The 25,294-nt window shown below is 53.4% G+C and overlaps 4 protein-coding genes across 5 annotated transcripts in view; 2 read left to right on the forward strand and 2 right to left on the reverse strand.

Annotated features, from left to right (window-relative positions):
• The window catches only part of MYL11 (myosin light chain 11), an 87,635-nt gene extending 62,424 nt beyond the window's left edge, over positions 1 to 25,211 (forward strand). The window contains exons 1-7 of one of the 2 annotated variants that reach the window (XM_084883095.1): positions 22,856 to 23,002; positions 23,713 to 23,808; positions 24,053 to 24,128; positions 24,327 to 24,431; positions 24,527 to 24,605; positions 24,878 to 24,926; positions 25,018 to 25,211. In XM_084883095.1, coding sequence (XP_084739221.1) covers positions 23,000 to 23,002; positions 23,713 to 23,808; positions 24,053 to 24,128; positions 24,327 to 24,431; positions 24,527 to 24,605; positions 24,878 to 24,926; positions 25,018 to 25,122 — 513 coding nt within the window. In that variant the 5' untranslated portion in view covers positions 22,856 to 22,999 and the 3' untranslated portion in view covers positions 25,123 to 25,211. Of the gene's footprint in view, positions 1 to 22,855; positions 23,003 to 23,712; positions 23,809 to 24,052; positions 24,129 to 24,326; positions 24,432 to 24,526; positions 24,606 to 24,877; positions 24,927 to 25,017 lie in introns of those variants that run through there. The other variant, XM_084883096.1, reaches the window with a different exon arrangement.
• CD2BP2 (CD2 cytoplasmic tail binding protein 2) lies at positions 268 to 5,497 on the reverse strand. The gene is made up of 7 exons (XM_084883081.1): positions 5,102 to 5,497; positions 4,480 to 4,588; positions 2,859 to 2,994; positions 2,596 to 2,753; positions 2,054 to 2,489; positions 1,868 to 1,974; positions 268 to 1,792 (listed from the first exon to the last, which is right to left on the reverse strand). The coding sequence occupies exons 2-7, from the start codon at positions 4,555 to 4,557 to the stop codon at positions 1,682 to 1,684; spliced, it is 1,026 nt and encodes a 341-aa protein (XP_084739207.1). The 5' UTR covers positions 4,558 to 4,588; positions 5,102 to 5,497; the 3' UTR covers positions 268 to 1,681.
• On the forward strand, positions 5,218 to 6,872 carry LOC311622197 (uncharacterized protein). Its single transcript, XM_084883099.1, has 4 exons — positions 5,218 to 5,286; positions 5,491 to 5,604; positions 6,110 to 6,271; positions 6,525 to 6,872. The coding sequence occupies exons 3-4, from the start codon at positions 6,143 to 6,145 to the stop codon at positions 6,711 to 6,713; spliced, it is 318 nt and encodes a 105-aa protein (XP_084739225.1). The 5' UTR covers positions 5,218 to 5,286; positions 5,491 to 5,604; positions 6,110 to 6,142; the 3' UTR covers positions 6,714 to 6,872.
• TBC1D10B (TBC1 domain family member 10B) lies at positions 6,861 to 19,941 on the reverse strand. The gene is made up of 9 exons (XM_084883017.1): positions 18,435 to 19,941; positions 13,442 to 13,541; positions 13,057 to 13,164; positions 12,858 to 12,964; positions 9,471 to 9,585; positions 9,286 to 9,351; positions 8,915 to 9,104; positions 8,476 to 8,630; positions 6,861 to 8,387 (listed from the first exon to the last, which is right to left on the reverse strand). The coding sequence occupies exons 1-9, from the start codon at positions 19,571 to 19,573 to the stop codon at positions 7,704 to 7,706; spliced, it is 2,664 nt and encodes an 887-aa protein (XP_084739143.1). The 5' UTR covers positions 19,574 to 19,941; the 3' UTR covers positions 6,861 to 7,703.
• Positions 25,212 to 25,294: the final 83 nt, after the last annotated feature.

Here is a 25,294-nt window from a genome sequence, read left to right on the forward strand (position 1 = left end):
AATTATCCCGCCCACAAAGGGTGTCATCAGGGAGGTGAACAGCTCTGAGCAGGTGGAGCCTAAGGTGCCTGTGGGACAACCTGGGGAGTTGTCCATCAGCTTCCTGCCATCCGGTCACCAAACACTAAGCACCGCCCATGAATCAGGCACCGGGGACATACAGGTGAACACTTATTTCATTGGCCTTACAGACCTACTTCTCACTCCTGAACGCTTCTGAAATCACGATGCACTTTTTAATGGATGACACTACAACTGTAACTGGTAGGGTTTCCTTTTAATGACACGAAGTAAACCGTTTACAACCCAAGGCATCTTGGAGTCAATGAAAACGAGGTCTAGCTCAGCACTAGAGTGGGTGTGCTTGTTACAGAAACTGGAGGCCTCACTAGAGCATCAGGTATCCCCTCGTTCCGGCCTGGCCCCTCCACCCCCAGGTGTCCCCTGCCTCTGGTGCTCAGCTCTCCAGTAACTAACCAGCTCCACCAGAGCCCTGGCCACACACACGATCAGCTAGGCTGCCAGAGGTCCAGGAACTCCCTACCCAGGGGTAACTGCCTTGGGAGCCAGGTCGTTGTTCTCCACTGGGCCACAGTGGAAACACCCAGGAGCTTTTAGAAGACCCAGCCTCCAGGCCATTACCTAGAAACTAGGTCCTAGATCAACTCATTCAATTCTCTGAGAAGTAAGCTGACAGCTCCCCATGAGAGCCCAATGGCCAGCCAAGGTGAAAAGTGGAGGGATTGGGGGGGGGGGGGGGCAGGTCTTATAGAATTATACCTGAGACATGGTTTAATTCCACCCCACTCCCTCACCCCCACAACTCTGAATTCCTGGAAGGGGACCAGCTCAGTTATCTTAGTCCCCTCAAGGCGTCAGTCCTGTGCTAGGCACACTGTGGGAGCCCAGAAAATATAAGCTTCAGGGCCTCAAATGCCAGGCAGAAAACACCTGGTACCGAGAAAGGTTTGGGAAAGGAGCCCATTGGGTCTGTGCCAACCCTCTGATTCACTGTCACCTCCAGTGAGGGACAGCCCCTCAGTGCTTGTTCAATGGGCAGTTGTCCCAGGTTATGTCATTGGTCTTAGAGAGATATTTTAAATTATTTTTTATTATTTCAAGGGTCCTTCAAGTGCCAATGCTGAGTTTGCACTTCGCCTAAGGAGCTTGAGACAGTGGGAGCCAGTGAATACCAGGCTTCCTGCTCACACCCAACCGATGCTCCAGCCCTGCAAGGCCTGACGTCTCCACTTCCGGCTCTATCCTATCCTGGCTGCAAGGACAGAGACTGAGGTCCTAAAAGCCAACGACCTAAGAACAGGACACAGGAGCTCCCAATCCTGGAGAGTGACCCGGGAGTGAAGGGATTTTCCGATGGTGGGCAGTCCAGGTGGGGAGGCCACCGGACACCTGACAGCCCGGGCTCTGCCCCTAGGAGTGCTAAACAAAACCCAGAAACTCTCCAAGAGCAAGTTCATGAGAAAATACTCGGGGCAGAGGCAAATCCAAAGGGGCTGTGGAGGTCCCTGGCTTCTGGCCATCAGGACAGCCACAACTATAGGCTTTTACTGGGGAAGGAAACTGACTGAAAAGTGGCCCCCAATATTCTCACTGCCTGAGGCAACTGGGGCCTCCTCCAGAGTCCAGGAAAGAAAGAGCCACTAGCTGGCCCTAGGAAGGCTCAGGTGTAGAGGTCAAAGTCAATTCGTTTTGAGTTGTAGAACTGTCCACCAGGGGGGTCCAGCTTCCGGCAATACACACCATCAGGGAAGTAGCCTTCATTCACCCAAGTCTGCAGGAAGAGAGGGCAGAACTGGAGGAGGACTGAGGGAGGGCAGGGAGGGGAGAAGAGGCAGATGGGGCTTACCTGCATCTGGCTGCTGGTGAAGGGCCCGTATAGCTCAGCATCACCTGTATTCTCCCACTTATATTCCCACATCACATCCAGCAGACCGGGTCCTGGTGACTCTGCTTCTGAAATAGCAAGCAAAGCCATCTGGGCTTCCAGTGTCCTGCCCCTGCCACCACACCCACCTCCGCCCTTAAGTCTCACCTCCTCGCTGGACAGGGGTTGGGGTCTCCAGCTCCCCTTCTGCTACTTCCTCAGCAAACATGTCCAGAGAAGGTTTGGGCGTGGAGTCAAGGGGTCCCTGGGTCCGGCACCCCAACCCCTTCAACTGCATGGCCAAGCGTTCTCTCGTCTCCTGATAAACACCAAGGTGGCCTCGAGCCACCATCTGGTCGGCCAAACCGCACAGCCGGTCCAAGCGCTGGGGGGAGCTGGGCCGCCCGGGCCCCTTGCTCTCCCCTTTGCCTCCTCCTCTGGCCCCCAGACGCCTCAGTGCCCCAGCCACTGTCTCTCTTGGCAGCAGCAGCTCCAGAAGGCCCTCCAGGAGGGCTTGGGCACTCAAGGGTGTCTGGCCCAGGCCGTCCTCCTCCTCTGAGTCTGACGGTGAGCGCTGACCAGGTGGCCGCTCCCTGATCTTCACCTGTAATGTGAAAATTGGGGGGGGGGGATTATTTCCTACAAACTGCAAGTAGGGCCCAAGCACTTGCTGCCTCCAGGCCCCAGCCATGCCAGCCCCTGAGCCACACCCAGTCAATGTTGTCCAGCCAGCTGTCTCGGATCTGAGCATCCTGGTTCAGGAAGTAGTTGCCATCAGCATCAAAATGACCTTCTTCCATCTCTTCCTGGAGGTTGAAGGGTGTGATCCGCACACCTCCCTCACTGGGGAGCGTGGCTGCTTCCTGGCCTGCACCAAAGACACGGGTGTCCATGCTGGCATGCCAGAGACAGGAGCCTCTGTGTTCACATTCCCAGTTGTCCCCCCAGCAGTCAGTTCTTGGGGATAACTCACCTTCCACATCCTCTGAGGCCAGGATGTCATATTTCCTGGACCCCTCCTCCTCATCATCCTCCTCATCGCTGTCCAAAGAGTGTTTGCCTTTGAAGCGGCTCCCAGGACCTCCTGCCCCAGCCACAGGGTCCACCAGCTGTGAGCAGGAGCCAGACAGTCCACAGATGCAGGTTACTGGTTATTGAAGGGAACCAAAGTCTTGCCAACCTGAAACTGCCTTTTTGGAATATTAATTTTAAGCTATTAAGAAACAAGGCTCAGAAAGAACCTTTGGCCCTCCCTGCTTTCCTGCCCATAGATTCAGATAAGAGAAACCCATTATAGGGAGGAAATCTTAGGATGTTCACCTCAGTCTAATTTGAATTAAGCTTGGTAAATAAGACAGCTTTTAGCTAGAGTCCCTGTGACTCACTGTTTCTTGAGTTGCCTAGCAAGAATTTGCCTGCCATGTGTATTCTGCTGTTCCTCAACTACCTGTAAAGTGCCCAATTCTCACTTCTAAAAACTAAGAGTTGCCTAGCCAGTGTGGCTCAGTGGTTGAGTGTCGACCTATGAACCAAAAGATCGAGGTTCAATTCCCAGTCAGGGCATATGCCCAGGTTGTGGGCTCAGTCCTCAGTGTAGGGCATGCAGGAGGCAGCCGATCGATTCTCTTATTGACTAGAGATCTGGTGCACCAAACCCGTGCACAGGTAGGGTCCCTAGGCCTGGCTGGCGACCAGGGCTGATCTGCAGGGTGACTGGTGGGGCAATCAGAAGGCCCCGGCTGGCACCCACCTTGGCTGGCCTGGTGCCGCACACTTGCCAACCAACCCCGCCCCCTGCCACAACTGGGGGCAGCTCCTGCAGAGAGTCTGCCCCCTGGTGTCAGTACGCATCAAAGCAACCAGTCGTTCTGCCCATCATTCTGCTGGTCAGCCGATTTGCATATTAGACTTTTATTATATAGGATATTTCTATCTTCCTCTACCTCTCCCTTCCACTCTGAAATCAATTTAAAAAATTGTTTTAAATAAAAATAAGAAGCCATTTTACTCTTTTGTCCAAAATGTCATATATACCTAATGTTGCCTCACTGTCTGGGATTTTCATGCTTAAGTGAATTTCCCATGTGCATGTATTAAAATTTGATTTTCCCCTGTTAATTTGATCATTGGCCCAGTTACAAGAACTTGAAGGTGGGAGGAAAAGTATTATTATTTTTTCTTTTTTCCCCCCCCCAAATATATTATCTTGATTTGAGAGGAAGGGAGAGGGAGAAATAGAAACATCAATGGTGAGAGAATCATTGATCGGCTGCCTCTTGCACGCCCCCTACTGGGGATCCAGCCCGCACCCAGGCATGTGCCCCTGGCCGGTATAGAACCTGGGACCCTTCAGTCTGCAGGCCGGCGCTCTATCCATTGAACCAAACCAGCTAGGGCTAACTTTTTATTTTTATTCTTTAGCACCCGACTGTTCCTCAAAATGCGCTAGGATCTGGACCCAACATGAAAATCCTCCAAACCCATTTCTCAGAGAACATGAAAAAGCTTGCCCTTTCCTTCTCCCCGAAACGTTTCCCCGCTTCGGGCTTCCAGTTCCTTTTCCTCCCCAGGACCCAGGAGCCTGGCCTCCTCACCTTCTTCTTGGGAGCACTGGTCTCATCCTCCTCGTCCTCACTCCCCACGCCCTGGAAGGTCACTTTCCTCTTCGACATGGCGGGACAGAGGGGTCTTCCCCAGACCGAGCTGGGGGAAAAGGTGCAGATTAGGGACTGGGCGAGGACACTCACCGCAAGAGGGCCCTCCGCTCCACAGACATCCCCCTGCACGTCCGAGGTCCGGTTTGGCGGGGAATGAGCACGGAAGGAGGGGCCGAAAGGGGCGTTGGCAGACAGGAGGCCCCCGGGACCCGGCCTGGCCCCCAGAAGATCTGCTGGAGCAGGGTCCGAGCGGTGAGCACACGGCGGAGCTCCCACCGGCACCGCCACCCTGGACGCCAGGAGACCGGCTTCCTCACGCGGCCACCCCGCCCGGCTCCCGCAGCCCCGGTCGCGGCGCGGCCCGCGGGCTGACACCCGCTCCTCCACCAGCCCCCTCGGATCCGTGAGGCCCGCGAGGACCTAGGACCTAGCGCCCGGTCTCCCTGCTCCTCCCTGCGCCGAACTCCCAATTCCGCCGCGGGCTGCCCCCCAACCCGCGGGCTACGTGCACATGGAGCAGCGGCAGAGCCACGGGGACCGAGCAGCCGCCGGCGCTCACCTGAGGCCCCGGGCAGCCTGGCAAAGGGAAGCGGAGCTGCTCGCGCCAGGGCTACATCCGGGGCGCCGGCCTTCACCCGGAAGAGAACTGTGAAGACCGGAAGTAGCTTCGCTCTAGGGGGGGACCAACTGACGGAGCGAGCGAGAGTTCGTGTGGAGCGGGGAGGACACCCCCGCCCCTCAGAAGTGACTGTTTGAGGAATACGACGGGAAGGCGGGACTGTGGACTCTCGAGAGGGATGGCCGCCAGCTGGGTTCACTCCCTCCCACAGCAGTAGAGGCTCTGGGGAGAAAGAGGGGCGCCCAGAGTCACGGTGGAGAGAAATCCGAGCAGGGCCAATGGGTTCTTGCCCTAGTTCCTCTTTCTAAGGTTGCGCCACCTTTCCTCAGGCCGGCCGAGGGCTCTGCGCCCCGCACCACCCATTGGAAATCCTTCTCTCCCACTCGGCTTCCAGCCACCCGCCCTCTCCTAGGCCGCGGCCCAGTCCTGCTCCTCTCCCTGGGGTAAGCCCGGCCCTCCCGATAGCCCGCTGGAGGCCCCTGGCCGCTGTGGGGCTCTTTCCAGACTCGGCTCCCTTAATTTACCCCGCACCCCAAGCCCCCGCTAGTTCCAGGTTTCTGACGTGGAAAGGGCACCCCTTGGGCCCAGATCTCAGGTAGACCTGGGAGCGGGCATCAGAGCCTCTCTCCATCCACAGCCGCGGAATAAAGACCCGGTCTTAGCAAACAGGGCCCCAGCCCAGTGGCCCTTCCCAGGTTCTGTAATCTGGCCCAAGAGGCAGAGCTGTGGTGGGGAAGCGCGGGGACAAGACCTAGTTTTGGGGGACACTCAAGAGTCTGAATCCCACTAAGCTAAGGCTGTGCCCAAAGAGCCTACTGGCTCCACAGGAGGGCAGCATGGGGTCCCCAGGGTAACAAGATGAACCACTCCTGCCGTTTCCTCCAGGGTATACCTCCAGGGTATACCACCATGAAACTGCACCCAAAGTCTGTGCTGTTTCCCCCACAGGTACGGAATACAGGTTCCAGACGGAAGGGCGTCATGCTAACGAAGGGGGACCAGAATACCAGCTACCAGCGTCTCTGGTTCATCTTCCGGGGAAACCTCTCCTCCCAGGAGCACCAGGCAGACAGCATGCCCCTGGGCCTCATCCTGTTGGAGAACTGCCAGGTGGAGCCATGCTTTGGGGCCACAGAACCCTATGCCTTTACCATCCTGACCCCTGGGGTAGAGGGCACAGAAGTTGGGCAGTCCAAGCTGGAAGCAGAAAACCAGGAGCTAGGAACCTGGCTGTGGGTTCAGGCTGGGGTGAGCTGGAGGCAACTAGCTGTGCTACTTCCCCCACCCCCTAGGCTCAGTACCAAAGCTGTACCAAGCAGCTGGCCAAGAACCCAGCTGACTCCCACATCCCCCTCCCCCACAGGACTGTGGCCTTCTAGCCACCCTCAGTCCCCACTCCAGGTTCCAGGAGTTGCATGAGCGCTTTGGGAAGGAGATCCGGGCGCTGCAGGTGATACGTAGAGGGCTTCAGGAGGCCAGCACCAATGGAGGCAGCCGATCCCAGGCAAAGATGGAGCAGGAGCTCAACCGCTGTTTGTTGATGAATGACTGAGAGAGGGACCAAAGACCGAGGGGTACCTCCCTGTCGAGACCAGCCAACTGCTTTAATAGATCCTGGCTCACTCATCACTTGCTCCCCCTGCCTCTAGTCCTTATTCTAATCTAACCCCTTCATCAAATAACAAGGCAGAAGACATGCCCAGGTATAATAGCAGGTTCTTTTCTGGTTCCTCAAAGCGCCACATGGGGTGGGGGCAGATACAGAAGAGAATGTAAACATTGGGTTCCACCCCCTGGAGCTCGAGAAAAGACCCCTTTTCCAATAGGGCCTGGAGGGTTAGAAGGAAATAAGGTGAAAGGTGGGAGTCCCGGTGAGGCAGAGCAGGGGAGGCATGAGAATACAGAGAAAGGTGGGTGGATAGGAAGGAGAGCAGAGGGTAGTGGGTGAGGAAGTGGGGGACATTTCCTGTTCCAGTGCATGTCCCCTTAAATAGAGTGCAAGAACGTTGTGGAAGGAGAACCAAAGGACAGAAGGTTAAGCGAACACCCCACCCCTGAGCCAACCAGGTCCTTTATACATAATTACAACAAAGAGATGTCCAGAAGTCAGGGAGGCCCCCAGCCAGGAAGTGGGGGAGGCAGGCAGGACTGGAGAAAAAGGAACCTACCTCCACTTCATGGGTAAGGGGAGCAACTGGAGTGTAAGAATCTGAAAACTTCTGACTCCCCCATTGCCAAGAGTCACCCCTTTGGTGACAAAAGGCCAATCAGGACAGCACCTGGAAAGGGACCCCAAAGGGAACTGGGGCAAGAGAGAGACCCCAGCTGGACCTAACGAGGTGAGGGGCTCCAGACTTGTTCGACAGCTGCCTCGGGAAGTGCAGCTGCCCCATGCACTGACTGTCCTGGCTGTGAAGGGATCAGCAGCTGGAAGGAGACGGGGAATCAAGCCACTTTCCTCAGAAAGAGGGACAGCCTACTGAGGGGTCTGCTCTTGGCTGAGGGGAAAGGGGGGCCATGCAGTCCAGCCCCAGAGCAGAGGTCAGAAGTAAGCGTCCTGCCGGGTCTCGGAGGCTGAGGACCTCTCCCCACCATCCTGCGGGGCTGGAGGCCCATCTGCCTTTCTACGCAGCGAGAGCTTCCTGCCCTGGGCCTTCTTCTCCAGCTTCTGCCGTTCCTTCTCTTGCTTCTGCTGTTCCTTCTCCAGCTCCTTTTCCCACTTCTGCCGCTCTTTCTCTTGTTTCTGCCGCTCTTTCTCTTGTTTCTGCCGCTCTTTCTCACGCTCCTTTTCTTGTTTCTCACGTTCCTTTTCCTGTTTCTGCCGTTCCTTCTCCTGCTTCCGGTCCTTCTCCTGCCTCCGGGTCTCCTTGCTGGGGCCCAGAGGAGTGCTGTTACCAGTGGGCGAAGGAAGGGATGGGTGCAGTCCCTCAGCGGTGACCACAGGCCCTGGGGCAGGCCCAGCACTGGCCCTGTGGGAAGGAGGGGGTGGAGATGGGACCCCTCCAGCTGCCAGGGAGCCCCGGCTCTTGAGGCCGGGGAGGCTGAGGAGGCTAGAGGAGGGGCCCAGGGGTGGCTGCTGCCTCCGGCGTTCCTCATGGATGGCCCGGGAGCCATGTAGTCGCCGTGAGGGCCGATACTGTAGTTCCCCCCGGGTTTCCCGCCACTTCTTGAGCTGGGCTGTGTTTTCTCGCTCAATCAGTGCTTCCGTCACTGGGAGGGTAGTCACCTAGATGAAGAAGAAATGGGTACCAAATGCAGATGAGATGGGGATGGCCGGAGCAGCTTTGGGCTTTGCCAAAGCCTCTCATGCCTACCTCATGCACCAGAAAGTCCTCCTGCATGCACTGTTGCGGCAGGTTGCGCAGCTGCTCCATGGTTTCGTACATGCCCTGGCAGGCACGCAGCTTCTCCACTGAGCCCAGTGTGTGCCGCAGCAACACCAGGGCCACCCGGAAAATGATCTTTACGCCTGCAGAGTGGAGAAGACAGCACTGGTGACCATGCCTGTGATCTCAGCATGTCCCATGTAGGAGGGACTCACAGCTCCCAACACTATCTACTGTAAACCGCACACATGAGGAAACTGAGGTCCCAAGATGAGAAATGGGCTGCCATGGGTATCCGGTTCCTGAGAGGGAGAGTAGGCTCTGCGATGGTGGCCTCAGTTTCCAACCCCCAGACCCAACAAGCGCTGGTAGGCACCACGAGAACCCCTACAAATGTACCTTCACACGAAAACCCCTACAAATGTACCTTCACAGAAGAACATATCCCAGACCCGCAGCACCGAAGCCCAGGGCAGGGTGCGGGCAAAGATGCACATGAACCATTCTGTCATGTAGAGCACGGGGTCGATGCGCTGCCGCCGCAGGTGTCTGTGTGCCAGTGGGGAGGCACGGCGCAACAGCGCAAAAAAGATTTCTCCGTCGAGCTGAATGGCCTCCTGGAAATGAGAGGAGCCATGAGAAGGGGCCTACTGTGGTTCCCTTGAGTAGGGAGTTCTCACCTCACCTCAGTGGTAAAGGCCCAGAGCAGAGGGGACAGAAGGGCAGAGGGTGGGGCAGGAAAAGGACCTCCTTGGGGGAAAAGTCACAGCCTGCTGTACCAAGCCCTCCGATACTCACCAGCCCTGCACTGTAGTAACCCGGGAGGTACTTATCGCAGATCTGTACCAGGCACCAAAAGGCTTGCTGAAGAAGAACAAAAACAAGGAGGGAGGGGCCTGAGAAATGGCGAGAGAGCTCCCCCCTCACCACTATAAGCCAAGATCCTCCCCATCCGCCCCCAACCAGGACCAGAGTATGCTGACCTCAGCAGGCATGTGCATGAGCAGCACTGCGGCCACGGGGGCCTGGGCCTGGCAGTAGCCCTCGTCGGGCCGGTAGATAGTGTAGGCCTTAAGGATCCGATACAGGTCCTGTTGCCTGTGGGTATTGGGAAAGACCATGAGGGCAATCACACAAGTTGGGAGCTCTCTGTCCCAAACTAAACCTGCCCAGCCTCCAGCCCCAGCCCAGACCCCTCCTACATCTAATTCCAGATTAACTTCTGAGCTTGACTACCACACACCTCAACCCCCTTCCTAGTCCTGCCTATCAAGCTTAAACCAAAGACTCAGGCCACACAAAACATTCCAGGCTGCAGACTTCCACCCTTGCCTGCACACCCCACGTGCTCCCTACCATTCCCAGCAGTCTGTGTCCGCTCTCTCCATCTGCCAGCATCCAACAAACCTTCAAGGTCATCTTCTTGCAGAAGCTTTCAATAGCCACAGCTTGTCCTCCTCTAGCACAGTCTGTTTGTATCACACCCCCTCCCAAACCACCACCAATGGGCCCTGGTTCTTGGTGAAGGCTTGGGCAGCCAGGTGTGCCTTAGACCTGCAGCCAAAAGAATAAGATCTCTTCCCTAGACTTGCTCCTCTTCCTTGAGGGTGCCGCAACGCTGTGTCTGGCAATTCCATCCACTCAACCCCACATCAGAAAACAGAAAGCCTTCCTTTACTCCCCACGGCTAATCACCAGTCTTCGCAACACTACGGACCTAAATTTATTCCATCTGTTCCTTCACAGCCACTTCACAGCTCACACCCTCATCACTTACCCAGGAAAAAGTAATGACCTTCCAGATCACCTCCCTGCATCCAGTCACACACATACTCCTGACCACTGCTTACAATCGTGTTCCCAAAATTCAGTCACTGAAGTGTGATCTTCATTTGTGCTTTATCCGCATTCCACCCCTACTATTATTCTCCACTTTGCAATAGCATCCATGAAATGACAGGTTTGAGATACTAGTTAGTTACCTAATGCCTGTCTGCTTTTATGCCCTGCCTTCTCCCCTGTTGCAATGGGTGAATTGTCAGGGACTCTGGACAAGCACAGCCTTTCCACTTGGGACTGGGTCCCATCCCCTACACAGGCCATCTCCAGGAACCTTCCCATCTCTCCTGCATCATCAATTTTCCTCCCTCTTACCATATCATTCCCATTGGCGAACTACATCTGTTATTTCCTTTAGTTTAAAGTAAGTTTCTTGACTCCACTTTCCTCTCCAAATACCACACTGTTCCTTCCTCACCTATTAAGTGAAACTCCACCAGAGTATAGACTGTCTTCTATTTCTTCCTTCCCTTTCTCCAGTGAGCCTTTAATACTGTTTTCCACAAAGCTGCTTTTATCCAAGTCACCAGTGACCTCCCACAGTTTTAGTCCAGAGGTCCATTTGCAGCTTGACTTTACTTGACTCATCAGAAGCATTTCATACAGCTGATCCTAAAACCCCTCTTCCCTTTGCTTCCAGTAATCACATACTCCTGGTTTTCCTTCTACCTCTCCAGCTTCTTCTCCCAGTCCATGTTCACTGAAATGTTCATTGAGATGCTGGAGCTGCAGGGCTCAATCTCTGAGCTTCCTTTAATTTACACACTTGCTGCCTTGATACCTTATCCAGACCCATGGGTGAGATTTAGTCCCATCTGGAGAGTGACAGGTCTTCACTTTCCAATTTCTTTCCAATTTAAACCTCTCCCCGAAATCCCTACTTATCTTTACTTCCAACCTACTTGGCATCTCCATCTTGATGTCCAATAAGCATTTCAAACTACACATTCCAAAAGTGAACTCCTGATATGCCTCCCAAACTTACTTTCCCCCCGTTTTCCCCATCCATATCAGTATATGGTAACTCCATTCTCCCAGTTTCTTAGGCCAAAAACCTTAGGAGTCATTGATAACTCCTCCTTGTCCCTCTCTCTCTCACACACTCCACATTTAACCAACTGGCAAATCCATTTGGCTCTACCTTCAAAATATAACCAGAATCCAACCATTTCTCCCAGTAGTCCCACTGCTACCATCCTTATCTCTCAATCTCTCTCCTGAATTATGGAGTCTCCTCACTGTTCTTTCTGCTTCTGTGCTTGTCTCCTTATAGGCTATCCTTAGCACAGCAGCCAGGATGAACCTTTTAAAATATACAAGTCAGCCTACCCAGTTGTTCAATGGTTAGAGCATTGGCCTGTAGACTTGAAGGGTCTCAGGTTCAATTCCAATCAAGGGCACATACCTGGGTTGCAGGCTCAATCCTAGACCCTGTGCAGGAGGCAATCAATGTATTAGTCATACATTGATTTCTCTCTCTCTCTCTGGCTCTCCCCATCCCTTCTACTCTATATAAAAGTCAATGGAAAAAAATATCCTCAGGTGAGGATTAACAAAAAAAGTAAAATAAAGATCTGCTCAGCTGGTATAGCTCAGTGGTTGACCATACACCCATGAACCAAGAAGTCACCAGTTCTCCCTGGTCAGGGCACATGCCCAGGTTGCTGGCCTAATTTCCAATCGATGATGTTTCTCTCTCATCAATGTTTCTATCTATCCCTTTCCCTTCCTTTCTTTCTAAAAATCAATAAAAACATATTTAAAAAAAATAAAATGTTAAATCAGATCCAATCACTTATAACCCCAATTTCCATCCACATTCTCTATTACCCTCTTACTTTAAACTCCTCTTAATTACTTACCATCATTTATTTCACATACACTATACTTTCTTTCATCTTATTGTCTATCCCCACTAAAATATAATAAGCCCCATGAGGGCAACAGTTTTTGTCTCTTGTTCACTGCTGTCATCTGTGACTAGAAGAGTGCCTAGCAGATAGTAGATGCTCAATAAACATTTGCTGAAAGGATGAACTTGTTGATGAAAAATGTCCATTCGAGAACCACCTAAGATCAACTTGCATATTACTGGGGAGCAGTAAAAATACATCTTGGAAAAGCCTGGGGAAAAGAACAAAAATTCAAGTGCCTTGGCACAGTATTTAAGGATGCTTGGTGAATAGGCCCTAAACTACTTTTCCAGCCTCAACTACCCAACCTCACTGCCCAAACACAGCTTGCATAACCCCCCAGGCAGGAAAACCTTGTCCCCTGCTCCGTTCCCAACTAGCCTTCAAAGCCCAGCTCAAATGCAATGAGCCCTTGCTGTGCCTCCCTTTTTTGCCCCTACAATATCCCCCCAACCCCACCCACCATGTCACTTCCCTCTATATGGCTTGACACTCAATCCATGAAGGATCAGCCTTCTAGAAGTCCTAGAGAGCATGAACTGCTTCCAACTATCTTGTATCTACCCGGAGCCATCAACAAATGTTTGCTACCTAAACCACATGGCCAGGCCACCTTACCCATGCCCTCCTCGAGCAGCAAACATCTCATGGAAAGGGAACTGGCGGTGCAGGTCCTTCTCAATCACATCCAGCCACTTGGGGTCCCCAGGAGCTCGTTCCAGCTCCTGCAGGGGGAAAGCAACAATTACCTCAGGATCTGGAGGGAGCTGATGATATCCTTCAGCCAGAGTCATATGTCCCCACGCCCTGGACACACCTCAAACTTGCCCGGGTTCTGCTCCAGGAGTTCCTTGCTATTGGACAGATACTGCCAGGCCTTGGCTCTGAGGGAGGAGGGTATTCCCTTCCGGCAGCGCAGCTTCACCTAAGGCAGAATGGCAGGCAGGGGAACAGCTTCAGGGACCAGCCCAGCCTCGTTTTCCCCGACAATCCTCAGGCTCCCTGGAACACCCTCCCACACCCATAAGCTTAACTCCACTCCACTTGACATGGCCTGGCTTATCTTTAAAGTTACTCCTTCCCCCAGGCCCAGGCCCACTTCTCCCCAGGCTGCTCCACAGAGCAGATACTGTCATGTTCCTGGGCTTCCCCAGAGCACCAGGGCCCACCCTGCCCCTGCCCACCACTTAGCCTTCTCAAACCTTCTGGAAACGTCGTGACAGCCACTTATCCCAGTTACTGAACATCTCCAGCCACTTGAGCTCCCGCTGCCGAGCCACGTCCACGGGAATGGAGCTCTCTCTGCAAATGGGGAGCATGGAAAGGGTGAGTAGCGGTAGTATAACACCAGGAGTGCCGAGGGAACTGAGGCAAGCCCCCTCTCCAGGCTCACATGAGACTGGCCATAAAAACATTCTGAGCTACCAAACATCAGGTCTGGCCATTCAACTATCCAAGGCCCTCGTTAACCACCTGAAAGGACTTCTTCCCTTTGGAAGGAATCTGCACAGTTGAGACCCCATGTTGGATTTCTATACAGAGGTGTGTTTAAATCCTACTTCTAGTGAGAGTACAGAATATTTAAAACCATAGTTAGCATTAGATCTGAATTCAAGTTCTAGCTTTTTTAAAAAAATATAATTTATTGATTCTTTACAGAGAGGAAGGTAGAGAGATAGCTAGAAACGTCGATGAGAGAGAAACATCGACCAGCCGCCTCTTGCACACCCCCTATCGGGAATGTGCCTGCAACCAATGTACATGCCCCCGACCGGAATTGAACCTAGGACCTTTCATTCGGCAGACCAACGCTTCACAGCTGAGCCAAATGGTTTCGGCTCAAGTTCTAGCTTTTAACATGTATTTATTGTATGACCCTGGGTAAGTCACTTAATTCCTCTAAGCCTCAATTTCCTCATGTATAAGATGGAGAGAAAAACATTATCTGCCTGACAGTTTATATGAAATAATACATATAGGAGTGCAGGAAATAATAACAATTATTATCCATAAAATAAAATATAGAATGTATTTCTCTGTCTTCTAAGAAGCACTGAGTTTCCTCCTATCAGACTTTTGAGATTCCCTTGGGCCATCTGCAATTCTCTTTACCTCCTCCTCTCTGAAATAACTCGATTCCCAGGCAAATGAAGCTTTCTTTACACTGTTTGCTCACTGTATGTCAGAGCTACACATCAAGATGCCCCATCAGTCTGCTTTTAACAGACTTTTTAAAAATATTTTTAATGATTTGAAAGAGAGAGAGAGAGAGAGAGAGAGAGAGAGAGAGAGAGAGAGACATCAATTTGTTGTTCCACTTATTTATGCATTCATTGGTTGATTCTTCTATGTGGTCTGATTGGGGATCAAACCAGCAACCTTGGCATATAGAGATGATGCTCTAACCACGTGAACTACCCAGCCAGGGTCCTCATCAGTCTTGAAACAGTTACTTTTAGGAGCCAATGCCAGGAGATGAGTGGAATGGAAGAGCAAGCTTGGGTTTCCAGACAGACCTGAGCTCAAATCCCATTTCTGTCCTTAGAAGTCAGGATGTCTTGCCAAAACCGGTTTGGTTCAGTGGATAGAGGGTCGGCCTGCGGACTGAAAGGTCCCAGGTTCGATTCCGGTCAAGGGCATATACTTTGGTTGTGGGTACATCCCCAGTATGGGGTGTGCAAGAGGCAGCTGATCGATGTTTCTCTCTCATCGATGTTTCTAACTCTCTATCCCTCTCTCTTCCTCTCTGTAAAAAATCAATAAAATATATTTAAAAAAAAAAAAAAAGTCAGGTGTCTTGATAAGTGATAACCTGAATCTCTTCCTCATATGTAAAACAGGGATGTCACAACCTACATCACAAAGTTATGAGAGCCCTAGCTGGTATCGCTCAGTGGATAGAGCATCAGACTGTGGACTGAAGGATCCCAGGTTCGATTCCAGTTAAGGGCACATGCCTGGATTGCAAGCTCGATCCCCAAAGGAGGGCATGCAGGAGGCAGCCAATCAATGACTCTCATCATTGATGTTTCTATCTCTCCCTCTCCCTACCCCTCTGAAATCAATAAAAATATATTTAAAAATAACAAACACACACACAAAAAGATGAGAAGTCTGTTGAGAAACTGTAATATAAAGGACTATTAAAATAGAGGGCTCACCCAGCCAGCATGGCTCAGTGATTGAGCATCAACCTATGAACCAGGTCACAGTTCGATTCCCAGTCAAGGCACATGCCCAGGTTTCGGGCTCGATCCCCAATGTGGGGCTTGCAGGAGGCAGCCGATCAATGATTCTCTCATTGTTAATGTTCTATTTCTCTCTCCTTTTCTCTGTGAAATTAATAAAAAATATATATATATGTGGGTTTTTTTCATATATTTTATTGATTTTTTTCACAAGAGAGAAAGGGAGAGGGACAGAGTTAGAAACATCAATCAGCTGCCTCCTGCATACCCCCCACTGGGGATGTGCCTGCAAATAAGGTACATGCCCTTGACCGGAATCAAACCTGGGACTCTTGAGTCCGCAGGCCGACACTCTATCCACTGAGCCAAACCAGCCAGGGCAAATATATATGTTTTTAAAAATGCTCAGAAGAGCCTGGCCAGTGTGGCTCAGTGGTTGAGATGCAACCTATGAACTAGGATCCTGGTCACAGTTCGATTCCCAGTCAGGGCACATGCCTGGGTTGTGGGCTTGATCCCTCCTGTGGGGCGTGCAGGAGGCAGCCAATCAAGGATTCTCTCTCAGCATTGATGTTTCTTTTTTGTTTTTCTTTTAATATATCTTTATTGATTTCAAAGAAGGGAGAGGGAGAGAGAGACAGAAACATCAATGATGAAAGGAAATCGTGATTGGCTGCCTCCTTGCATGCCCCACTCTAGGGATCAAGTCTGAAACCCGGGCATGTGCCCTGACTGGGAATCGAACTGTGACCTCTTGGTTCATAGGTCGATGCTCAACCACTGAGCCACGTTGGCCAGGCTCATCATTGATGTTTGTATCTCTCTCTCTCTCCCCCTTTCTCTCTGAAATCAATAAAAATAAATTAAAAATAAGCCCTAGTTGGTTTTGCTCAGTGGATAGAGTGTAGGCCTTCGGACTGAAAGATCCCTGGTTTGATTCAGGTCAAGGGCATATACCTCAGTTGCAGGTTCACGAGGGTGTAGGGGAGGCAATCAATTGATGCATCTCTCTTACATCAATGTTTCTCTGTTCCTCTCCCTTCCACCTCTCTAAAAATCGATGGAAAAAATATCCTCCAGTGAGGATTAACAAAAATAAAAAATGACGAAAAGAGGCATCTAATTGGAGTAGGGGAAGTGGATATCAGGAAAGCTTCCTGGAGAAGTAAGCCACAAAAGACTGGGTAGAGCTTAGCAGGAAAGGGGCAGAAAGGTATCCCTGGCCTGACTATGTCAGTTCAACAGGACCACGGCAGTAAGTGATGCTGAGGAGCAGCAGGAGAGAAGACCAGGGGGGCTGGCAGGGCCAGATAACGAGGAGCCTATGTGCAGGCTAAAGCACTTGGACCTTATCCTGTGGCCCGTGGGGAGCCCCTAAAAGTTTTTAAGGTATGGCCTGGTCAGCCTTCCACCTAGTAGATTCCTCCAGCACAGAAGACGGATTTTAGAGGGACACAACTACAAAGCAGAGAAACACACTCAGCACAGTGCCTGGCATACACGTGGGCCTCACTAAAATCCAATTCAATCCAAGAGTTCCTTAGGATAACATGGTATTAAGGAGAGAACCATTGATCACAGACATCCAGACTGAGTAGAGCAATTCATTCAATTGCTTCTTCATTTGTAAATTGGGTACAACACATCCCTCAAGCCTGGGAAAGCATCAGGGTCAAATTTCAGTTGCCTTCCCCTTACAGGACCAAGAAGGTTGGTGCGCAAAGGTTTTCTGATTTTGTGTGTGTGTGTGTGTGTGTGTGGCTGATAATCCCTAACTAGAATACTCTCTCACCACCAGGCAGGTACTCCACTAACCCCAACAGGCCCAGCCATGACTAAATCCTACATATTCTTTAAGATTCCGATTAGCTTTAGCAGGATTCCCAGACTGCTAACATCCCTTCCCCAGGTGCTCACAAAATCCTGTGATCATCTCTAAGGGAAACCTAACATACACTGGAACCAAGTATATAGGTTTATTTCTCCCTCTAAATTAGGGGTGTCGAACTCAATCAGAGAAGGGGCCAAAATCTAAAATCCAGCCTAAATCGCGGGCCGAATGGTTTACTGAACAGTCATAAACTGACAATGTCATAAACTGACAGCGGAGTGCAGTGATGACAGCGCGGTGCGGGCCACATTGCAAGGCTTGGCGGGCTGGATTTGGCCCGCGGGCCTTGTGTTTGACACATGTGCTCTAAATGATGAGCAACTTGAAATGACTTAATATCCTGCTCAGGGCCTGCCACCTGGGTACTCGGGTGATGCTGAACTGACAGCAGGTCAGAGGGGTAGAGGAACAACATGCAAGATCCAGAGAGAGAGAAGGAAGAAGTCAGAGGTGATCACACCCCCACCTCAGGAGTGACTCAGGCCCCGGGAGGGAACTAGGAAAGAGTAAGCTGGGCTGGGGAGATGAGAAAATGGGGAAGAGACCTTCCCCACCCCCTTTCCCTCAGTGAAAACACAAGACTGTCCTCTGTTCCGCAGAGACACCCTGTTTTCAGGGTCTCCCTCCATCAACCAGACTTCACCTCCCCACCCCATCAGACCTAGGGCTGTGAGGAAGGTGAGATGCCTGCTTCACTCACAGACTCTCCCACCAGGGGACCAAAGATCTCTACCAGAATCCCTGCCCAGCCAACAGAATATCTGGCTCAAAGCTAGAGTGTCACATTAAGGAGCTGGGATCTTAGACATCATTCCATCCAGCCTTTCATTTCAGAGGAAACCGAGCACGGAAACAGGGAAGACACCAGCTCAAGGGCACACAACACGCCAAAGGCAAAGCTTAGGCTCAAACCCAGAACTCCTGACACCTGCTCTGAAACACAAACACGTGCAGAACTTCCGGGTGAGGATGCTCTAGGCTAGGGCACGCCAGCAATTGCCAGGTACCCCACACCTTCTAATCACCCCTGCATCCTCAGAGGCGGCGGGGCTGCTTCTCCCCCTCCCCAAACCTGCTTCACTGAAGCAGCCCACAGGGTGCCCACCGGGTACTCACAGGGTGCCCGAATACTGGCTGCCCCCGAGGAAGCCATACTTGTCCGTCTTCCGAAGGGCCAGCCCGTTTATCTCTGAGTCTGAGCCCATGGAGCTCGCATCATCCACCAAGGACTCCAAGGTCCCAGACATGAGACTCACGGAGTCCAAGTAGCTCATGGTGTCTGGGGCCTGCCCTCGGGGCCCAGAGATGCCAGGCCCCAGGCTGGACATGGAGCCTAGATCCTGCGAGTTTTCTGCAGGCTCTGGAGCAGGGGTCACCATCACCACCGCTCCCTGAGGCTCACTAGCCCCCGAAGGCCCTGTGCCAGGCCCTGAGGGGTCCTCTGGAACCTGTCCTGTTGATGCTGATGCTACAGCTCCATGTCCACTTGTCACCTGTCCTGCTGTCCCTGCTGCAGCTGCAATCCGTGCAGTCACTCCTGAGGCCACTGTGGTTCCCGGCTTGGGGGCAAGCGGGGGTTTGGCGGTCAGCGCTCCGGGAGCCGTTCTGGAAGGGGTTCTGGTGGAGGTCCCGTTGGAGACTCCCGATCCAGAGGCGGGTGAGGTTCTAGTCTCCTCCATCTTTGGAGAGTCTGCCCCTCCGGCCTGAGCCATTGACGTCTGGTCCCCTACTGACGTCGGGACTGCCGCGGGCACCAGGACCTCTGCGCCGGGGGAGACCTGCGCTTCGGCTGAGGCCTCCAGCGTTAGCACCACCACTGTGCTGCTCGTGACCGTCGGGGCCGGGGCTGAAGCCGGGGCCGGGGCCGGAGCTGGGGCTGGAATCGGAGTTGAAGCCGGGGCCGGAGCTGAAGCCGGGGCCGGAGCCGGGGCCGGGGCCGGGGCCGGAGCTGGGGCCGGAGCTGAAGCCGGGGCCGGAGCTGAGGCTGGAATCGGAGCTGAAGCCGGGGCCGGAGCTGAGGCTGGAATCGGAGCTGAAGCCGGGGCCGAGGTCTGGGTCGGCCCCGGTAACCAGGTGGGCCGCGCCTCCCCGGGGGCCACCAGGGTGACCGGGGCTGAGGTGGCCGTGGTCACTGGCGGCCCCGGAGCCACCACCAGGACGGGCCCGGCTCGGGAGCCGCGGGGCGGCGGCGAGGGGGCCGCGGGGGCGCCATGACGGCGTGGCGGGGCCACAAGGGGCGCCGGGCCCGTCTCCATGGCCGCGGGCCGCCCCTCACATCCCCCTCCCGGCCGGGACGGCCGCAGAAGGCGCCGCCCTCAGGCCGCTCCGCGCCGCCCGTCGAGGAAGGGGAGGTGAAGGGCGCGGCCCGGCGCGCGCTGGGGGCGGGGACGGCGCGCGGGCGGCCGCCGGCCGGGAGGCGGCGCGCGGGCCCGGGGCTCCGGGGCCGGGGTCTCTGTCGCGCCCTCTCACCCGGTTCGCTCTCGCCGCCGCCCCCTCCCTCCTGCTTTGGGCAGCAACCGACCTCGCGCCTGCGCACACGGCCGGGTGCCGGCGGAGCGGCCAGCGTTCCGGCGTTTCACGCCTGCGCGCGGGCCGTCCCATCGCGCTTCTTTTTGCTCCCGCCTCGTTGGAGGGTTTGGGCGAATAATAGGAGAAAGGGAACTGGGTTTCTGCCAATCGTTGTACGGGTGGGCGAGGTTGGAGGTGGGAAGAGGAAATGGAGAAAAGGTATAAGGCCAATGAGAGGACGGGTGAAGGTGGGAGAAGGCGGGACGAAAGGAGTAACTAATAGAAAATCAGGAAGCTGAACCTCCTGGCCAATAAGAACGGCGGGAGCGTGAATGACCGCGGCAGGAGGCGGGTACAGGGCGAGAAGAGGCGGGCTTGGCTAATATAAACGATAAAACGGCAGCCAATGAAAAGGAATAGGCGGAGGTCAGATTGACAGACAGTCCCATCTATTTGGGCGGTGACAGACAGCATCCGCAGTCAATAGGAAGAACTGAAATACTCTTTACGTCTCCCAAGAAGGTCAGAAGGAATGACAGCTGGGGGGCGGGCAAAATGTGCAATGAACTTGCCTCGTCAGCCAATGAGCGCATTCGCTCACTTTAGCACAGGCCAAAGGGGAGGGGTACTGCCAGCAGGCGGTGCCAGCCCAGGGATATCAGTGACAGCCGGAGACTAGCGCAGCAGGGAGGTGACAGTTGGGGACAGCGCCGAGTAGAGACGGGGGGCCGGGGGCATTAGCGGAAACCCTTAGCCAATAAGAATGCCGCTGCCCTGCCCGAGTCCTTTCTGGGCCCCCATTCTCTATCCAGCTACCGATCTTCCCTCACTCTGCCCCACTCTGGTGGCATGTGAGTCCCTGAGCTCTGACACAAACCCAGTACCCTGATCCAGCGCTCTCCACCTCCATCCTGTCTCTCACCCCGGCTCACAACCAATTCTTTCAAGCCCAGGCAACTGTAACCAAAACCTCCAATGGCCAATTTCTCTGAATCCTCCATTTCCTGGGGGAATCCTAAGCCCCAAGTCTTCACACCTCATCCTTTCAATTTGCCCCATTCTAGCGAGGATCCCAGACCCCAAACCATGAAATCTTACATATATGTTCTTATTCTTTTGGTAATTCAAGACCCTTCAATCAACTACTATCCCCTCATTGCCACACTTCTCTGTGCTCATTTTCTGCTAAGAAACCAGACCCCAATCTTATGAGCGCCCCAGCCTATCCTAGATCACAAACACAAAGTCCTGACCTTCTGAGCCTTTCTCTCTCTCTGACCCTCATTACCCCAAGATGCCGGATTATAGGCTGCTGATTTCCACAGAGTCCACCATCTTGAAACTTCAATCAGGCCTAACTCCCCTGTTCCTCCTTTGTTTCTGAGTTCCGGGACTCCCTCCCATTCAGTGTCTGAAATATATTGCTCCTGATCTCCTTCTCAACTTCCCTGCTTTCCAGTTGACCCAAGCTTCTCCCATTCCTGTCTTTGGAGTTCTCCTCCCCTCCCAGAACCCTGTAATAAGTGGGTTTCCCCTTGGCCTGGACCTCCATAGTAACCTTATAAGGAGAGGCAGCTGTCAAACGAGGCAGGGAGGGGCCAGTTCAGGAGGCCAAGAGCAGCTGCTAAGTTTAGGGTGGTTTCTTCTCTCTTCTTAGAGACAACAGGTGGCTGGGCCCCAGTGCCCAGAAAAGAAAATGTCTTAGAGGCATTGGCATGAGGCTGGAGGAGGGAAAGGGAAGGAGGCACCTTGCTCAGGACATTGGGTCCTAAAGGGAGCAAGAAGAGGGCCGTGTCATTGCCAACCTTGGGCCTCCCGGAGCTTCCAGGGGGTGGGAGAGAATGCTTCAAAGTCACACAGTCAGCCAAGCTGGTTTTTGTCCAGAATGGATTGAGAAGCCACTGACCATCCCAGTCAACCAAGAAGAGGTGACCAGCTAGTTTCTCTTTTTGTGTCTCTGACTCCCTACCTCTGAGTTCTAACTTTCAAACTAATAGCCAAAGAAATGGTTATAGACTCACACTAGACTATGTCCTTCTCCTGTTTCAAACCTTTTCAAGCCTCCCAAGGTCTCAGGCCTCAGCCTGGCGTTGAAGGCGCTCCAGTTCCAGTATCAGAGGTTTCTAGCTCCTCCGTTCATGCCCCATCACAATTCTGGCAACCTGACCACTTCCGATCTTTCGCTTCTCCAGGCCTTTGCCCATCCATGCCCTCTGCTTGGCACACCTGCTCCTCCGTGTTCCCTTGACTCACCTCTACCGATCTTCATAAACTCATTTTTATGCTCCTAGACAGGGCTGCTCTGTATTTATCCTCTCTTCATGACTGGACTGTAAGTTCCACTAAGGCAGGGCCTAAGTAATAATACGATTACATTTCACTAAACTGTTTCCAAATAGTGTTCAGATCCACAAGTTCTGTGGGATGAGCATTAAATTCCATTTTACAGAAAGGGAAACCAAGGCCCAGGGAGCTGAAGCACAAAGCCCAAGATGACAGAGCTGGCCCTCTGCCCCAGGCTGTCTACTCTCTTCATACCCAGTGATCCCATTTCTATATCTTTCCTCACAAATTCCTCCTTCTCCCTGAAGAGAATGTAGACCACTTTCCTGGTCCCTCAGGTTCCCCCGACGGCTCTCTCCCACCTCTAAACTTTGCCGCTATCCCTACACATACTCTCACTTGACTGTGAACTCCAAATGGGAGCGGGTTGTGTTTGTCAAAGTGCACCCAGAAAGCACCGCCCAGCACCTGGCACACTATAGGTGCTCAATAAACTTACTGGGTTTAAATCTAGGCACACCCCTCAGGGGTCCGGGATGTGGTTCATCTCTCTCCAAGCACTGTGGCCCGGCTTGGGCCTTCTCTGAACTCTAGTGCATTCTAGCCCCCGTTTGAGAGAAAGAACAACCCTTCCTGCCCAGGTCCTAATGGGACATGCATCCCAAGACTCATTCCCTCCTCCCTCTCTCCCTGGACTCCAGCTGCTGCAGGCCCTCCAAGAAAGGAAAGGCCCTGAGCCAGGCTATTTTGGTCTCTGGGGTGGGCACCCGCAGGCTAAGGTTACCCTGGTATGTTAAGGGCTCCCTGGGGCAAGACTATATAACCCCAGAGAGACTGCGGCAAGCTTGCTCTCTGCTACTTTCCAGCCTTGCCCCCAGGAAACTGAAGACATGGTAAGAATCCCCCACCCCCTGCCCAGATCCCTCAGACCTCAGAGCAGCTCAGCCTTTGAAAGAAGGTAGCTGGTGCCCAGTCCATCAAGAGGAAGAAAGAGGAGTCCTTCTTCCCTTGGTGTCACTAATGGGGTGCATATGATAATCCCAACACTCCTTTCACTGGAACCCAACCCCTCTCAAAGCATGCTCCATACTCGCCTGCTCCTATCTTCCTAAAACCCTCTGGGAACAGGCTGGCAAGAATTCCCATTCCCATGTGTGTGTAGTGTTTTTTGGTTTTTTTTTAATCTTTATTGTTGAAAGTATGACAAATGTCACCTTTCCCCCCATTGATCCCTTCTGCCCCCCCCCCCACCTTCCCCACTCCCATTTTATAAATGAGAAAGTAGAGGTTCATACGGAATGAATGAGTGGATTGGGGTCCTACAGGAAGTCTGGGACTCAGAGGAGGCAGGCTCAGGACACTCAGATGAGGAAACTTCCACTTGGGTAGGATGGAGGGATGGGACTCAAGGGCCACAGAGAGGAATTTGGGGGTGCAACTGAAATAGGAACCCAGAGAGAAGCAGTCACAAAGAGGAGGAAGCCTAGAGCCAGATGAGTTGCTTTACAAGGAAGGACTCAGAGAACCCTGAACCTAATCCATTGCCTCCAAAGAATAGTAGGATCTGGCCCATGGATGTCTTTGCCCAACCCTCACCCCCCAGGCACCCAAGAAGGCCAAGAGGAGGGCAGCAGCAGAGGGTGGGAGCTCCAATGTCTTCTCAATGTTCGACCAGACTCAGATCCAGGAGTTCAAGGAGGTGAGTGAAGGGGAGGGAGACTGAAGGCTGACCGAAGGCACCCTAGCTGCCCTCCCCCACCCTCCCACCCCGGAATGCGCACCTGTTTTAGTGGGAGGGGAAGGGTTTAGAATTCCTTGCTCCCCTCTCTTCTTGGCACGAAAGAGGACAGCTGGCTGGGAGCCACAATCTGATCTGCCTGGAGTAAAGATGCTAAGGCCTGGCCATGGGGGACCTAACCCCTCCCTGCCCTTGCCCTCCACAGGCCTTCACAGTCATTGACCAGAACCGTGATGGCATTATTGACAAGGAAGACCTGCGGGACACCTTCGCAGCCATGGGTGAGCCCCCCACCCAACCCCCTGAAAGACCCAAGGCTACAGAGTCCTGGGAATTCAGCAGCCTTGGGGGCCAGCCCTGCTGACTCCACCTCAGTCTACCCAGATGAAAAATGGGTGGGATGACCTGAAATTATGAGAAATATCACCCTCTGGTCCCAGGACCCCACTTCAGCTCATGCTTCCCCTGCCCCCTTCCAGGGCGCCTCAATGTGAAGAATGAGGAGCTCGATGAAATGATGAAGGAAGCCAGCGGTCCCATCAACTTCACCGTCTTCCTGACTATGTTCGGAGAGAAGCTCAAAGGTGAATGAAGTGTCCTGGGTCCGAGCTCCCAGCTGCCCCTCCCCAGAGCTTTCAGGGACAGACCCTTCAGGGACCCTTGTGCCCTCTGACTCCAGGTGCCGACCCCGAGGATGTGATCACTGGAGCCTTCAAGGTCCTGGACCCTGAAGGGAAGGGTGTTATCAAGAAGCAGTTGTAAGTGATCCCTCCGGCGGCTGGAAAGCCTCCTTACATTCCTGCCAAGGGTCAGGCATTGCCAGGGACCAGGGAGAAATGAAAACTGTGATTAGGATTACATTTTCACATCACGTGTGGGGAGAAGGGCAAAAGCCTTTTGTGAGCTCCCTGGGAGGATTCTAGAGTAGCCCTGGTTTTCAGGAGAAACTGGGAATAGCAACAAGGATGAGGTGGGAGTGGGAAGAACTTACAGGCCCCATCTCAACTGCCCTTATGTCACCTCTCTCCAGCCTGGAGGAGCTACTTACCACCCAATGTGACCGCTTCTCCCAGGAAGAGGTGAGTGGGGCCGGGGCCTGGGAAAGGCAGAGGGGTAGGGCAGGGGAGCTCAAGGAACCGGCAGGAAACCCGATCTGGCCATCTTTCCCAGATCAAGAACATGTGGGCGGCCTTCCCTCCCGACGTGACCGGCATGGTAGACTACAAGAATATCTGCTACGTCATCACGCATGGCGACGCCAAGGACCAGGAGTAGAGGGCCTTTGAGGCCTCCTCTAGCCAACCCTTCCTGACAGCTGACCCCACCCCGAGTCCTAATAAAATTGAGTTGGTCTTTGTTTCTTACCCGTCAGCGTGTCATTGTGAGGGCGCCGGCGGGGAGGGGGCTGAATCACTGCACAAGGCCAGTGCCCCACGAATGAATGAAT

The sequence above is a fragment of the Pipistrellus hanaki genome (genome assembly GCF_964339955.1).
Source record: "Pipistrellus hanaki genome assembly, chromosome: 4".
Taxonomy (NCBI): domain Eukaryota; kingdom Metazoa; phylum Chordata; class Mammalia; order Chiroptera; family Vespertilionidae; genus Pipistrellus; species Pipistrellus hanaki.